This window comes from Aquarana catesbeiana, linkage group LG06 (assembly GCF_042186555.1).
Source record: "Aquarana catesbeiana isolate 2022-GZ linkage group LG06, ASM4218655v1, whole genome shotgun sequence".
NCBI lineage: Eukaryota > Metazoa > Chordata > Amphibia > Anura > Ranidae > Aquarana > Aquarana catesbeiana.
Genome location: NC_133329.1, coordinates 78,793,635 through 78,810,823, shown reverse-complemented (window position 1 = coordinate 78,810,823; position 17,189 = coordinate 78,793,635). Strand labels below are relative to the sequence as shown.

The window sequence follows — 17,189 nt, the reverse complement described above, 5'->3', positions numbered from 1 at the left end:
TTTTGTACAGCATGTTGATTTTATTTACTCTTAAAGCAATCATTATCCCATTGTACAACACCCTTTGTCCTCTTCCCAAATAAACAGAAAATGACCGGTTAATAAAAATAACCACCATGGTACAACACAATCATATTTATAGAAAATAAATATTATTTCTTAAAGATTTCATCCCACTTACACCTGTTTAGGGGTTCAACTCATCTTTGTATTTTGGCACTTTTTTAAGAATTCGTGGGACCTAGTTTTGGAGAACCATTTTCTGTCCTTTCTCTAAAGCCTCATTATATTTTTTAATACAATAAAACATGTTTAATCTCTGTCTCTTTTTTAAATTACATATTGATCTCTAAATAATGTTTAAATACTTTTGTCAGTAATAAATAAATCTCAATTGCTATTAACTTTTACATTTTTAAAAGTGCTGTTTGTCATATGTGGCACGTGGCCTAGTCTGCTTTGGATCCAAGATGGCTGCCGCATGAGCCAACATAATCTAATAGCTTGGACAGGCCTATATACTCACTGCTGGATCCAAGTATAAGGAGTACTATAGGCTGTCTTATAAAGATTCATATACATATATTTATATACAAGCCAATAGAAGGTGTGGAATTGAAATTTTATATCAATATTTTGATTTTTGTATCCAGTAATGAGCTAAGAAAGCACTACAGCCAGGAATAGAATTCACAGAACCTGACTACACAGGATAAATGTTATATAAAGCTTCTGGATTGCATTTTAAATTTGGAAGGTACAGTGCACTGAGAAGTTGATGTGCCATATATTTGTGTGGCATATAACCAGTCAACAATTTTTCTCACTGGGGCTCTGAGATGGAGGATAGGCCAATAATTTGACCATCGAAAGTGCGAGATGCCTGTAGGACCCTGCTAAGACCTGGACTTGGAATGAGAAATTGTGTGGCATATAACCAGCCAACAACTTTCCTGATTGGGTTTCTTAGATGGAAAATAAGCCAATATTTTGACCATCGAAAGTGCGAGATGGCTGTAGGATCCTGCTAACACATGGAATGAGACGTTGATAAATGTGTGGCATATAACCAGCCAACACCTTTCCTGATTGGGGCTCTGATATGGAGGATAGGCTAATATTTTGACCAGTGAAAGTGTGAGATGGCTGTAGGATACTGCTAAGATCTGTAATGAGAAGTTGACTTGCCATTTGTGTGGCATATAACCAGCCAACTTTCCTGATTGGGTTTCTGAGATGGAAAAAAAAACAATATTTTGAGCACCGAAAGCGCAAGATGGCTGTAGGGCTCTGCTAAGACCTAGACCTGGAATGAGAAATTGACATGCTATTTATATGTGTGGCATATAACCAGCCAATAACGTTCATGATTGGGGTTCAGGGATGGAAAATAAGCCAATATTTTGACCATCGAAAGTGCGAGATGGCTGTAGAACCCTGCTGAGACCCTGACCTGGTATAAGAAGTTGATGTGCCATTTATTTGTGTGGCATATAACCAGCCAACAACTTTCCTGATTGGGGCTCTGAGATGGAGGATAGGACAATATTTTGACCATTGAAGGTGCAAGATGGCTGTAGGACCCTGCTAAGGCCTGGATGGGAATGAAGCTGAGACAGCTATCTCTGTAACCCATCATCTGTAATCATTTTAAAGACGTTGTCCAACTTTTGAAAAAAATGCACCAATAACTATTTTAAAAAAATTTAGAATTTTTAAAATATGTTTGCACTGAAGCCTGCAGAGCATTGCAACCACAATCAGTGCATCACGGACGCAGTACTCAAGCTCCTGCATTGTTTAAGGCTGGGTTCACACATATGCAAATTCAATGCGGGTTTCTCTGCATTTAGTTCACATGACAGGTGAATGTGACCAGCTCTCAATGGAGCCGGTTCACACAGCCCTAGGGCAGTCACGGTTTGCATTTAAAAAGGGCCCTGTGTGTCTTTGGTTTCCGATTCAGGTGCAAATTCAGGCAAAAATTTGGACCTGATTCGCTCCTGAATCGGTGAGCGGGAACTCATTGGACCCTCTGCTGTGAACTGCAGCATATGTGAACCCGGCCTAAGCCAGCACCAGATTCATACAGAGATATGGGGCTGGAGGAAGTTAACAATTGACTACTGGTAAGCTGACATCACCTCACTGGTACTTTCAATATCCGTGAGTCCTTCTGCCGTGGTGGCAGATGGGACTTGTAGACTTTCCATTCACAGATCCTGGTAAATGGATGATGAGGCTGTGTGGGCAGGAGCCCACACAGCCGTAATAAATAAAAACAAAAATAAATACAGGATGCTACAAGGACTGGCTGGAATTCAGTTTTTAGTGATGGATCAACCAGCAAGGCAACTTTGTGGGTACAGAAAACAGGCAGGTAAAGATGGCGGTTGTGTCATGTGGTTTGCTAGCAGGGACTGCACGCTGGCAGTACCTCTGCCGTTTCAGGCCAGTTTACTAGAGCTGGTGTCCAACCAATCAGATATTGTATTTGAAGAGACATCTAAACTAGGCTCTGGAGAAGAGGGAAACCTTGAAACGCGTTAGCCGATGTGACTACAAGTGTTGTGGATTTTCGCATATGGACTTAAGCGGATGATTTTCTGACACAAGTAGTGGTTTGTGAGTATATTCACCTCTATTTTATTCAATAAAAAAATGTATTGGGGATAATGCGCTAGGCCTACATGCCCTCTGTGTTCTTCTACGCTTAATGTTTTGGACTGCAAGAAGGTGTATACTGTATATCATAGAACCTCAGATAAAGGAGGAAGAAGAGATTGGGATTAAGAGAGGGTAATGAAGTCACTAGCAATGACTTCCTTTTCCCCAAAACAGAGGTCTACATCTTGAAAGATAGCTACTGCCATCTACGTACCTTTGCCATCTGTTCTGTACAGGCCGAGGAAAATGGCCATAGACATAGACCAACAGGTTGGATAATTATAGGTCTGGAGCTGGCATCTTGAAGAAGGGGGTTGTATGTGTAATTTATCTATTTACACACTTTACCCTCAGGCCTTAAGATTCTTAAGACCTTAATCTTCTCCCTGTACCTGATCTTTAGTATAGGGCAGTGATGGCGAACCTTGGCACCCCAGATGTTTTGGAACTACATTTTCCATGATGCTCATGCACTCTGCAGGGTAGTTGAGCATCATGGGAAATGTAGTTCCAAATATCTGGGGTGCCAAGGTTCGCCATCACTGGTATAGGGATTGTGCGCAGGTGCAGCCACCACACAATGGTAACCACACTGGGAAAAAGAACACCATCTGCTTATATCCTCTAGCTTTACAGATGGGTTTTCATCAGGTAATCCCAAACATGGAATTGCAAGCTAAACTTTTTTTTTTTTTTCCACAAGCGCAAAACTTTAAATTTGTTCCTGCACCCAATTGAAGTCTTAAAGATGAACTCCAGGCAGATATAAACACAAGCTCTGTATTCATTAATAAATCACAAAATTTATGTTTTTAAATGTAAGCAGCATAGGCACCGGAATTTGACTTGGTATTATCCTCTTGCAAACCCCTGTTCAGCAGAGCTCAGACTGGTCAAGGGAAAAGCAGCACAAGGAGCCAGTTACTGGATGTCCTTTGAAATGTAAAACCGTTCCCGTGTATTTATTTCATCTGTATATTTAGTTGTTTGCCTGGAGTTTATCTTTAAATTGCCTCTAGCTAACTTGTTTCTGGAGGCAGGTGCAAGTTTTCATCCTTACTAAACACTTCCACTATGCAGCTTTCAGAACTTTTGTTCTGAAGACAAGTATTAAAGGGGAACTAAACCCTCCTATCGTTTTCAGCCAAGGAAGCTGCCATCTTGGCCTCTGTTTGACCTTCAACTGCCATCTTGCTGTGCATGTGATCAGTTATGACACCACCATTTGATGGTTTGAAAGTTTGGTTGAGAGCACAACCAATGTGAGAATTACATTCCTGTCTCGTGCCAGGAATGTAACTGTTTCTTTAAACTGTTAAATCGATGGGTTTAGTTCCGCTTTAGAGACAACCAGTCACAACTTTGTAAGAAAAAAATGGTTCAGGCATTGTGGAGATGGTTGGCAAGGGTGAACTTGTGCTTTTATTTCAAGAGGCAATGGCTAGACTTAGCAGAAATCTGCAGCTAGCTGAAGCATGATTTTGAGGTGGATCTTACTCACTATCTTCTGATTCAATAAGCCTCATACCTTTTTGGTTGTTTTCTGGCCCTGCCTCCTAATTACTCACTTTTTGATAGTCATTCTATCCTCACCAATGGGAGTTCTACCAGATAGCTTAGTGGAAAGTGTATGGTTTGTCTCCACCTATAGCTAGGGTTTGGGTGTATCATTTTGTGAACCAAAGGGGTAGCAGGGGTGCAATTATCCCTTTTTAACCACCTTTACAGGGTGGGAGAAGGCCTCTTTCATTGCTGCACATGCTTGACTAATACAGTATTGTTTGGTTACTTACACATCCGTTAAATTTTTCACACATTGGCCCATATAAACCATCACTGGACAAGTGCCACTTTAGGTTCTAAGGAGGGGAAACGGCCATAGCCGAGATCCATCCTGGCTACCCCCACCCCTGCAGTTCTTCCCATAATTCCTTGCTACTGGAATTAAATATATGGAACCATCAAAGCTACGCCCTCTGCACTCCATTCCATAAAGTTCAGTTGGGAGAACAGCAGATGGAGTCTGATTAGTTGACTAATTCCTAGCTAGAAAGAAAACATTCATGGCGCTATGTCAGTGCATATAATAGCAACATTTCTGTCGGTATCTTAAATCAACTTCTAAGACTTCAAAAGAGAAAGGCAGCATGGTGATTGTTAACGATAACAGTCATTTAGAAGAATTAAAACAATTTAAACATGCAGTTATTTTGTCTATTTGACCACCAGGCCCCTGTAGGCACATGCACAATTTTGCTTTGGAGAAGTTCCTTTGCTTGGGCATTTTATAGGACAACTAAAGAATCTGGACTGTCCTTCTTAACAGCTCCAACATACACAAACAGCAGTGGTCTGCAAACTATCAGAAGCTAGCTTCCTGTCTATTTGACCACCAGGCCCCCATAGGCACATGCCCATTTTCTGCTTTGGAGAGGTTCCTCAGCTTGGGCATTTTATAGAACAACTAAAGAATCTGGACATTCCTCCTTAACCGCTCCAAAATATACAAATATCAGTGGGCTGCAACCAGTCAGAAGCTAGCTCCTTGTCTATTTGACCACCAAGCCCCCTGTAAGCACATACCCAGTTTCTGATCTGGAGAAGTCCCTCTGCTTGGGCATTTTATAGGGCAACTAAAGAATCAGGACTGTCCTTAACAGCTCCAACATACACAAACAGCAATGGGCTGCAACCCAACAGAAGCTGACTCCCTGTCTATTTGACCACCAAGCCCCTGTAGGCACATGCTCAGTTACTGCTTTGGAGAAGTTCCTCTGCTTGGGCGTTTAAGAGGACAAATAAAGAGTGAGGACTACCCTCCTTAAGGGCTCCAACATACACAAATAGTAGTGGACTGCAACCCATCAGAAGCTAGCTCCCTGTCTATTTGACCACCAGGCCCCCATAGACACATGCCCAGTTTCTGCTTTGGAGAAGTTCCTCTGCTTGAACATTTTAGAGGACAACTTAGGAATGAGACCAACCTCCTAAGCAGCTCCTACATACCCAAATAGCAGTGAGCTGCAACCAATCAGAAGCTAGCACTCAGCTTCTTATGCCCTGTACACACAGTCGGACATTCATCGGACATTCCGACAACAAAATCCATGGATTTTTTCAGACGGATATTGGCTAAAACTTGTCTTGCTTACACACGGTCACACAAAGTTGTCGGAAAATCCGATCGTTCTGAACGTGGTGACGTAAAATACGTACATCGGGACTATAAACGGGGCAGTAGCCAATAGCTTTCGTCTGTTAATTTATTCTGAGCATGCGTGGCACTTTGTGCATCGGATTTGTGTACACACGATTGGAATTTCCGATTTTGTTGTCGGAAAATTTTATAGCAGGCTCTCAAACTTTGTGTGTCGGAAATTCCTATGGAAAATGTGTGACGGACCCTAAACACGGTTGGAATTTCCGACAACAAGGTCCTATCACACATTTTCCATCGAAAAATCCTATTGTGTGTACAGGGCATTAATGTACAACTGCCCTTTTTGTTGGTTGTTATCCACTGAACATTGCTGATCTTTGCAGCATGGTGGTAGATAAACCCCAATCATTTACCTAAGGTGGGGATTGTTCGCTAAATATATGGAATGCATGGCTCCCTATGGTGTAAGCTGCACAAGCAGCATATAGCAGCCAATAATACCCCACATCCAGAGCATTACAATTATGTGAGGTTAATCACTATACCTGTATAGTCCATACCATGGGAAGCCAGCCGTTCCATCTGTTAAAGCGATCAATATCTACTCTTGGTGAATAATCTAGAAGGATGATAGGACTTTTAAATATCACCAATGTAATTCTAGGCCTTAAGGAGCAGGATAGGCTCAATCATTACGCAAATATATATAATAAACAACAAAAAAAAGTATAGCCAGGCAAAAATAAGGGGATATACATGCTCTGCATATTACCCCCACTATCTACCATTGATCTGCAGCGGGATGTACAGAAGAAAAGAATGGAATTGGTCATGTGACCTTTTTACCAGGCAGGTGTTGGTCCTAATCTGACAAATAGTATTGCAGTGAAACTACGGTCCTCTAGCATCCATCTACTTCTATATTCAACTGCCAGCATGGGACACTTGGAGGATGCATAGAAGCAATGTAGGTACAATGCTATGGCATGGGTTGGACCTGATTGGGCTTCTTATTCCACTCATCAATAAGCTGATAATACTGGCCGCTTCAAAAAAAGGAGCAAGACTGTGCATAAAAATGAGACACACACCTATAAATGAAATTAATTGTCTAACCACTATTAGAGAGACTGGGACCCATGGGATGTGTGAAACTGGGACACCTGGCCTACGGCGCAGTTTCGCTTTGAGTTAGTATTTTACTCTTCCATAACATACTTCCACTGTCAACGTGTTCGAGATTAGAACTGTCCTTGACAGACTTTGTGGCCCATAGCAGCCAGTTAAACTTTTATCCCCATGCTTTTTTAAGTCATCCTGCCACCATATAAAGTATAAATGTTGGTTAGTCTGCTGAAAAAAAGGCACATCAAGGTGGGCGCACATACCTTTCTGTCATTTTAAAAGCGCCTCCACGCACCCAAGGAACATCCAAACCCTGTCGTATGTTATAAATAGATCTTGAATCTTAGCTATTGACAGCTAGGATGTTCCCTCCTTGCCTTCCATGGTTCAAAGTTTGCATCTTAAGGGTTATGGTATAGAGCAGGCCAGAGCTTTTGACTTTGCATGGAAGGCAAATTTTACATATTGCGGTGTCTGGGTTCCAAGGTTCTTGGGGAGCACTAAATAAAAACTACTGGAGTGAAAGAGAGGTATATGTAGGCATCTTGAGGCACCTGATATTAGGGCAGTGGCAAGCATTTGTGGTGGCAGGATCACTTTAAAGCAAGACTTTGATTGGGCAACACATTGTCTGGGACTGTCTTCCTCCATGCAGTTTGATAAACAGGTCCCAGTCTGTTTTTGGGTCTGTTTACCTGATGATAACCCACCTTCTGAAAAGCTTTTATGTACAAGGTATAATAATTTAGAGCAGCAATTAAAAATAAAATAGATTATAAAATCACCTGACCACATATATACATAGCAAACAGCATCACATGACTCTGCTTTTCATTGTAAAGGGCAAGTGAGAGCCCTCCAATGGCTCAACCTGGCTCCACCGCAATTCTGTTAGTCTTCGGGGCTGCCGAAGGTGCCAGCAGTAGTTTACAAAGTCAGTTCTTTGCTGTGGGGGAGTGGAGGAACTGGTTCATCTCAGCACCCAAGTGTGGTCAGGGTCAGGGGGGATGCGGGATCTGAACGCCGAGCAGGTCGTAAGCAAACACATTCCAGAAGATGGCGAAGGCTAGAAAAGTGGCGTAACACAGAAGGATGACCCACCAGCCGCACTGGTCCTGGAGGTTCTCTTCATAGCTGCGCAGGATGGTCAAGCCCATACTGACACCAACAGCGGCTCCTGCCAAGTGGGCCATGAAGCTGGGCTGGGGTCCAGCAGATGGTAACGGTGGGGAAAAACGAAGCCACACTGCACGGCCCACCTCTGAGCTCACTGTGGACAAGGAGAAAAGTTAAAACAAAAGTTACCTTTGCGGTCAAAAAGGAGAGCTTCATGCTTGACGTATACTGGGACAATAAAACTAAGTGGTGATTGGGGCTCATTTTTACCCACCGATGCTAAGGACTGGGACTCATTTTTACCTACTAACACCATGGATAGGGGCTCAATTTTACCTACTGACACTGACTGGGGCTCATTCTTGCCCACTTCTGCTAGTGAATGGAGCTAATTTTTTACCCATGGCCACCATTGTCAGGGCTAATTTTAGCCCATTAACCCCAGTGAGTGGGGCTAATTTTATCACACTGATGCCAATGATAGGGCTCATTTTTACCCACTGACACCAATGACTGGGGTTCATTTTTACCCACTAACACCAATTGGAGCTAATTTTATCCCACTGACCCCAATGATTGGGAGATAATTTTATCCAGCTAAAGCAAATGATTGGGGGCCATTTTTACCCACTGACGCCAAAGATTGAGGCTCATTTTTACCGACTGACACCAATGATAGGGGCTCATTTTACCCACAAAAACCAATTGGGGTTAATTTTATCTCACTGTAGACAATGAACAGGGCCCATTCTTACCCACTGACACCTGTGGATGGGGCTCATTTTTACCCACTTACGCCAAGAATTGGGGCTCATTTTTATCCACCAACCCCAATGATTGTGGCTAATTTTTTCCCACTGACACCAATGATAGAGGCTCATTTCTACCCACTGACACCAATGAATATTATATATATATATATATATATATATATATATATACCGTATTTATCGGCGTATGACACGCACTTTTTTCCCCTTAAAATCAGGGGAAAATCGTGGGTGCATGTTATACGCCGATCCCCCGCCAATTGTGAGCCTTTTGGCCGCTCTCGGCGGCTTTCGGCCATTCTCGGCGGCTTTCGGCGGCTCTCGCAGTCCCGCTGCATCCGAAACCCGCCGAGGGCGGCTGAAAGCCGGCGAGAACGGCCGAGTGCATCTGAAAGCCACCGTGAGCTGCCGAGTGGGTCCGAAAGCCGCTGAGAGCGGCCGAGAGCCGCCGAGAACGGCCGAGTGCGTCCAAAAGCCGGCGAGAACAGCGGCACCATTTTTAAATGGCAGTGTACCTACAAGTTTGCAAATGACACAGGGACAAGGCAACAGATGGACACTGACAAGGCTACAGATGGACACTGACAAGGCTACAGATGGACACTGATAAGGCTGCATTGATGGGCATTTAAATGTAAGTTTTTTTCCTTAAACTTCCCTCCTAAACTTGGGGTGCGTGTTATACGCCGATAAATACGGTATATATATATATATATATATATATATACTATACTATATGCCTGCGTTTACACGCACATGAACTTTTTATGACATCCCAGTCCTAGTCTGTAGGGTTCAATATTGAGTTGGCCCGCCCTTTGCAGCTATAACAGCTTCAACTCTTCTGGGAAGGCTGTCCATAAGGTTTAGGAGTGTGTCTATGGGAATGTTTGACCATTCTTCCAGAAGAGCATTTGTGAGGTCAGACACTGATGTAGGACAAGAAGGCCTGGCTTGCAGTCTCCACTCTAATTCATCCCAAAGGTGTTCTATCGAGTCGAGGTCAGGATTCTGTGCAGGCCAGTCAAGTTCCTTCACTCCAAACTCGCTCATCCTTGTCTTTATGGGCCTTGCTTTTTGCACTGGTGCGCAGTCATGTTGGAACAGGAAGGGGCCATCCCCAAACATGAAATTGTCTTGGTATGCTGACGCCTTAAGAATTCCCTTCACTGGAACTAAGCCCAACCCCACACCATAATCACCCCTCCACCAAATGATTTGGACCAGTGCACAAAGCAAGGTCCATAAAGACATGGATAAGCGAGTTTGGGGTGGTGGAACTTGACAGGCCTGCACAGAGTTGTGACCTCAACCCAATGGAACACCTATGGTATGAACTAGAGTGGAGACTGCGAGCCAGATCTTCTCGTCCAACATCAGTATTTGACCTCACAAATGTGCTTCTGGAAGATCCTTTCTAAACCTTGTAGACAGCCTTCCCAGAAGAGTTGAAGCCATTATAGCTGCAAAGTGTGATCCAACTCAATATGGAACCCTACGGACTAATGCCCCGTACACACGGTCGGACTTTGTTCGGACATTCCGACAACAAAATCCTAGGATTTTTTCCAACGGATGTTGGCTCAAACTTGTCTTGCATACACACGGTCACACAAAGTTGTCGGAAAATCTGATCGTTCTGAACGCGGTGACGTAAAACACGTACGTCGGGACTATAAACGGGGCAGTGGCCAATAGCTTTCATCTCTTTATTTATTCTGAGCATGCGTGGCACTTTGTCCGTCGGATTTGTGTACACGCGATCGGAATTTTCGACAATGGATTTTGTTGTCGGAAAATTTTATCTCCTGCTCTCCAACTTTGTGTGTCGGAAAATCCGATGGAAAATGTCCGATGGAGCCCACACACGGTCGGAATTTCCGACAACACGCTCCGATCGGACATTTTCCATCGGAAAATCCGACCGTGTGTATGGGGCATTAGACTGGGATGCCATTAAAGTTCATGTGTGTAAAGGCCCGCCTCCCAATACTTTTGACAATATAGTAGATACAGTATATATATTCATTTATTTTTGTGTGTATGTACTTACTACAAACCAATGCAAGAACCATTCGAAGGACCTTGTAAGGGCATCGCATTCCAGCCCAGTTCTGTAACAGAAAAGGATGATGTTAATTGGCCACATCCAAAGCAAAACCTTTGAACCCATTCTATATGGCTGTGCAGAATAAAGAGGGTAAAAACACTTTCCAGACCCCTAATTTTTGTGTAGTGAACTCTTCCAGGGGGTCACACACACCCGCTAACCCCCTCACCCTTGGTGAAGGGCCGTTTTTTTTAAGGCCAGCATGGAGGAGATACTGAGACAGCTGGCTCTAGCAAATGCAAATCAGCAGCAGACAAATGCAGGTTTGCAAAAGAGCCTTGCAGCTCAACAGCAAACAAATGCAACTTTGCAGCAGAGTCTGGAAGCTCAGCAACAAGCCCAGCAACAATCTGAGGCCCACTTTACAGATCTGTTGCGGGAGCAGAGACTCCAACAAGTGGAGACATTAATGCAGCAACGTCCGCAGACCAGTGAGGCAAGTGGTTCCACTAATATAGCATCATTTTGTGTGAGCTGTTTACTGCCAAAAATGACTGGAGAGGATGATCCTGAGGTATTTTTGACCACGTTTGAAAGGACCGCTGAAAGGGAAAAGTGGCCCAAGGAGCAGTAGGCTGGACTGGTGGCCACTCTATTATCTGGTGGAATCGCAGAAATCCTATTATGACCTAGAGCCTGACCAAGCAAAAGACTATGTTGTGCTAAAAACAGAAATATTAGCACGACTGGGTGTCACCTTGGCCGTCCGGGCTCAGCGTGTGCATAACTGGACTTTTCGGCTTGGAAAACCCCCCCAGGTCTCAAATGTATGATCTCATTCACCTGAGCAGAAAGTGGCTGCAGCCAGAGACTTTGACTGCACCAAAGATTGTGGAACGTGTTGTTATGGATCATTTCCTGAGATCTCTTCCTACTGCCATTCAAAAGTGGGTAAGCCATGGAGACCCAGAAATGGCTGACAAGCTTGTGGATCTGGTTGAAAGGTATTTGGCTACAGAGAACCTAACCTCCTCTTCCAGGGACTCACGGACTTTCCAACCTAAGACCAGACCATCCCCAGCAGCGGGTAAGATAACCCCAAGGGGTGGAGAGAGTGAAAGGGTGGGAGTTCTACCTAATGTCTGGCGAGAGCAGCCCAGGAAGTCAAGACTGCAAGAGGCAGTGAAAAAGATTGTTTGCTACCGCTGGCGGCAAGAGGGACATATTGCAACAAATTGCCAAGTTGTGGATGAACCATATGCAATATGACTTTCTAAGGGACAGACGTCAGTCGCTGTTTGCGACAGTTGCATGCACTGCCATTCGGGGAACTGAGAAACATTTATGCAAAATGTATATTAATGGTAGAAATGTTGTTGGGTTGCTGGATTCAGGTAGCCTGGTGACATTGGTAAAAGCTGAATTAGTTACTACAGAGGTCTCTGGGAATAACAAGGTGGCTGTTATTTGTGTGCATGGGGACACCCGAGAGTATCCTGTGGCTACAGTGTTTTTTGAGACCCCCCAAAGGTAACCTATCTCATCAGGTGGGGTTAGTGTCTCACTTACCACATGATGCCATTGTGGAGAGGGATTTTCCAAAATTCTGGGAACTCTGGGATAGTCTTGACACCCCACCCCTCCCCCACTGTCGCCCCTTTTAACCAGGAAGGCAAATCCCAGAAGTCCTCTGAGAGTGGTGAGGAATCTCCAGAATTACCCTTGTCGGTGTTGGCAGGAGAGACTCGAGAAACTGGGGAGGAGCCAACATCCTCAGATGAAAACGTGCCGTCTTGAGTTTTCTGATCTAGAGGTTTACAGGGAAAATTTTGCCACAAAATAGTTAAAAGACCCCATAGTGATAAAAGCACAGGGAAATGTGGTAAAATTAGATGGTATACTTCATTGTGGAAAGGGATCTACTGTATCGAGTTGCTCAAGGGGCAGAAGCAACCATTGAGCAATTATTGTTCCTCCTGCCCTGTGTGTCAGAAGTCGGTACCTATGCCACATTTCAGTAACCCGCTGGTACCTCTTCCCATCATTGAGGTCCCCTTTGAGAGGATCGCAATGGATTTGGTAGATCTGATAATGACGTCCGCTAGGGGGCATCAGTACATTTTAGTTATACTGGACTACCCGCTATCCAGAAGCGATTTCTCTGCGAAATACCTCTGCCAAGACGATAGCCAAAGAGCTATTTCTTGTTTTTAGCCGTGTGGGTATTTGTAAGGAACTGCTTACGGACCAAGGTACACCCTTTATGTCTATGAAAGAGCTATGCAAGTTGTTCAAAGTGACACAATTTCATACATCCGTGTATCACCCCCAAATGGTTGGGTTGGTTAAAAGGTTCAACAAAACCCTAAATGCCGGTTCACACAGGGGCGGCACGACTTGCAGCACACGACTTCAGTGGCGACTTGCAAAACGACTTCTGTATTGAAGTCAATGCAAGTCGCCTGAAGTCGCCCCAAAAATACTACAGGAACCTTTTTCTAAGTCTGAGCGACTTGCGTCGCTCCTATTAGAACGGTTCCGTAGTACAGAACGGGAGGCGACTTGTCAGGCAGCTAGGTCGCCTGACAAGTTGCCCCTGTGTGAACCGGCACTAAAGCAAATGTTAAAGAAGGTGGTGAATAGAGATGGAAAGGATTGGGACTAATACCCTGTTTGATGTTTGCCATTAGGGAGGTACCACAATCCTCTATGGGTTTTTCAGCCTTCGAGTTACTCTATGGGAGACACCCAAGAGGGCTGTTGGATATCGCCAAGGAAACTTGGGAAAGTGAGAGTTCTCCCCACAGGAGTGTGATTGTGCATGTCGCCCTGTTGCAAGATAGAATTGCACAGGTAATGCCAATCGTAAAGGAACATTTGGCCCAAGCGCAGTTAGCACAGCAGAGGGTGTACAATCGTGGGGCCAAGACCCGTACCTTTTTCCCGGGGGATAGGGTATTGGTACTAATCCCTCCGGTTGAAAGCAAATTCCTAGCCAAATGGCAAGGTCCATATGAGATAATGGAAAAAGTGAGTGAGGTGATTTACAAGGTCAGACAACCAGGATGGCAAAAGCCGGAACAGATCTATCACATTAATCTGTTGAAAGGCTGGAGGGATAGGGAATCCCTAGTCGCAGAAACTGTCACCAGCTCAGTCTGATTGCTTGGTACCTGTGGTTGGAATAGCAGTCACCTTATCGAAACCCCAACAACGGGAGGTTAAGGGGTTTAAACATCCCTTGTATTAAAAAAAAAGGATGACAGGTCCTCTTTAAAACGATAGCTGCCTGACAAGTCACGCTCCATGCATTGTAATGGAACCGTTTTAAAAGGAGCGAGTCAAGACGCTCCGACTTAGAAAAAGTTTCCTGTACTACTTTGGGGCGACTTTGGAGCGGCTTGCATTGACTTCTATGCAGAAGTCGTTTTGCAAGCCGCGCTGTACGGGTGGCTTCAGAGTCGGATGACTGAGGCTGCCCCTGTGTGAACCAGCACTAACAAGAAAAGACCTAGGGTAATATTACTTCACAGAAAGGTCCTGTTGCTAGGGTAGCTTAAAGGCCTCAGGTAATGCTGCTTTACAAAAAGATGTTGTTGCTATGGTAACAAGGCAAAGTGTCAGTTAATATAACTTTACAACAAGATGGAATGATAGGACGGAAAGGTAATATTAATTTACAGCAATGTGCTGTTGCTATGGTTATATGGAAGGCCTTTAGTAATGTGTGTTTTGCATGGGCATTCATTTACAGTACAGGGTACTGGTGTTGTAGCAGTATGAAAAAGTACTGCTACTTTATGTTATTTTTTTGTTTCCATGGTAACCTAGAAATGTCAGCAGTAAAACTGCTTTACAAAAGAGTGCTGTCACCATGGTAACCTGGAGAAGCCCTACTTTTTTTACATCAAACTCTTGCTATGTTACCACAGAAAGGCCTTTGCCATTATTACTTTAAATAAGTGTGTTGTCGCTATCGTAAAAGTGAATGATCTCAGGTAGAACACAGTGGCACACTCAGGCCGCCCGAGCTTTAGCGGTAAAGCGTCGCTAGTTTTAGCGGTGCTTTACTGGCGCTGTGCAGGCAGGAGTGGGCGCTTTTAACCCCAAAGAAGGGGTTAACAAGGGTTTAAAAGTGCCTGAAACGCGCCAGCGGCGGTGTAGGAGCGCTGTATGCACCGCTCCTGCACCGCTCCAAAGATGCTATATTCTAAATTGAGAGGGCAGGGACAGTTGTCCCTCAGCACCACATCCCTAATGAGTACATAACTAAATGCAAAAGTAAAGGGATTGGGGTAAATTAGCCCCCGGGACTTTAAAGGTGCTTGTAGTATCAAAATAAATGCAATTAAAATAATGTATGCAAAATCTGAACTATATAAAATGAATCTTTTATTCAACATGTATTAATACAAAAATATCTTAATACAAAAATATCACCAAAAGATTAAAAACAACCAATCTTTCAATCTGAATCAATTAATTAAGACAGGAAATTTGACAAGACCACTCAATGAATACCACTCAACATGTTTCGCTCAATTCGTGAGCTTCATCAGGAGTTTTTGGTACATATGTGGCATACCAGCCCATCGAAACTTGAAGAGAAGTAAAATATAGATTGTAGAGATGGAAAACCCAGTGGTTCACATTCAAGGGTAACTAGATATGTCTCACCCGCTTAGGACCTCCCGAACATTATGGCCAACAGAGGGCTTTTAGTTGAATCAAAATGTATGGTTGAAGGCTAATAGAGCCTTATAAAACAAGTTGAGCACAGAGCACAGCTGCTCCAAAGTCTCCAATGGGTGACGCTCCAACAAAGTGCTTCTGGCAGTGGCTCTGTGGCTCTAAGGGGAGGTGTATGCCTTTCTCCCCCTTCCTTTTACATCCACTCTATCATACAGCACACTGTTCGGGAGGTCCTAAGCGGGTGAGACATATCTAGTTATCCTTGAATGTGAACCACTGGGTTTTCCATCTCTACAATCTATATTTTACTTCTCTTCAAGTTTCGATGGGCTGGTATGCCACATATGTACCAAAAACTCCTGATGAAGCTCACGAATTGAGCAAAACATGTTGAGTGGTATACATTGAGTGGTCTTGTCAAATTTCCTGTCTTAATTAATTGATTCAGATTGAAAGATTGGTTGTTTTTAATCTTTTGGTGATATTTTTGTATTAAGATATTTTTGTATTAATACATTTTGAATAAAAGATTCATTTTATATAGTTCAGATTTTGCGTACATTATTTTAATTGCATTTATTTTGATACTACAAGCACCTTTACCCCAATCCCTTTACCTTTGCATTTAGTTATGTGCTCCAAAGATGCTGTTTGCAGGCCTTTTTTTCCGTCCTGCAAGTGCACCGCCCCAGTGTCAAAGCACTCGGGCTTTGACACTGGGGAGGCTTAAGAGGCGCTTTTCAGGCACTTTAGCGCTATTTTTAGCGCTAAAATGCCTGAAAATGTCTATCAGTGTGAGAGGGGTCTTACTCTATATATCATATCACCATTGATATGGTATGATGGGATGGTCCTGTTCCTTTACATCTCAGTGCTATTGCTATAGTAACAAGTAAATTCCCCAAATAATGTTACTTTACATCAGGCTGCTGTTGCTATGGTAACATAGAAAGCCTCAATTAATTCACGTTGTACTTTACATCATGTAGCTATGGTAGCATAAAAAGCCCCAATTAATTTACTCTACATCAGAGTGCTGTTACTATGGTAAAAAAGGCAAGGTTTTGGGCAATATTACTTTACATCAGGCTGGTGTTGCTATGGTAACATTGACAGGCCCCAGTTTATGAAGAGGGATAATATCTTTGATATCTGCCTGTATTGTGAGTGGCCTGACAAGCCCTGAGAAGATGGATAGCCTCCCTGTGATAACACAACTTTCTTCCTTCTGCTTCAGGTCCCCTCTTATATAATATAATCATTGTATAGCCGCTATCGCGCTCTCTAGCAATGTAAATCCAGTCTTCGCTCTGTGCCCTGTCAGCTTCAGTCAGTGTACTCCATCCCTCCGCTGTCTGAACCGTCACCTCCTTTCATGTCACGGACCACGCAGACGGTGACACAGAATCTCTGATAGCAGGAGAGATGGCTTTTTATCTATTATACATTGCAGTCCTTTCCCGTTATTCATTTCCCTTTGCCCCAATATCTCTGCAAGACTGCAACTATATTCAGCACTTCTGTTATTAGGACAATTAATAACCCAACTAAGAATGTAATATATTGCAGCTTACTAGTGCTTGGTGTGGTGGCTGCATTTGTTTTCTTA

General features: G+C 43.6%; 1 protein-coding gene across 1 annotated transcript in view; it reads right to left on the bottom strand.

Moving 5' to 3' along the window:
* Positions 1 to 211: 211 nt before the first annotated feature.
* The window catches only part of RHBDL1 (rhomboid like 1), a 54,805-nt gene continuing 37,827 nt past the window's right edge, over positions 212 to 17,189 (bottom strand). Inside the window, exons 6-7 of the mRNA XM_073636285.1 lie at positions 10,892 to 10,952; positions 212 to 8,222 (exon numbers count right to left, since the gene is read on the bottom strand). Coding sequence (XP_073492386.1) covers positions 7,951 to 8,222; positions 10,892 to 10,952 — 333 coding nt within the window. The 3' untranslated portion in view covers positions 212 to 7,950. The remainder of the gene's footprint in view (positions 8,223 to 10,891; positions 10,953 to 17,189) is intronic.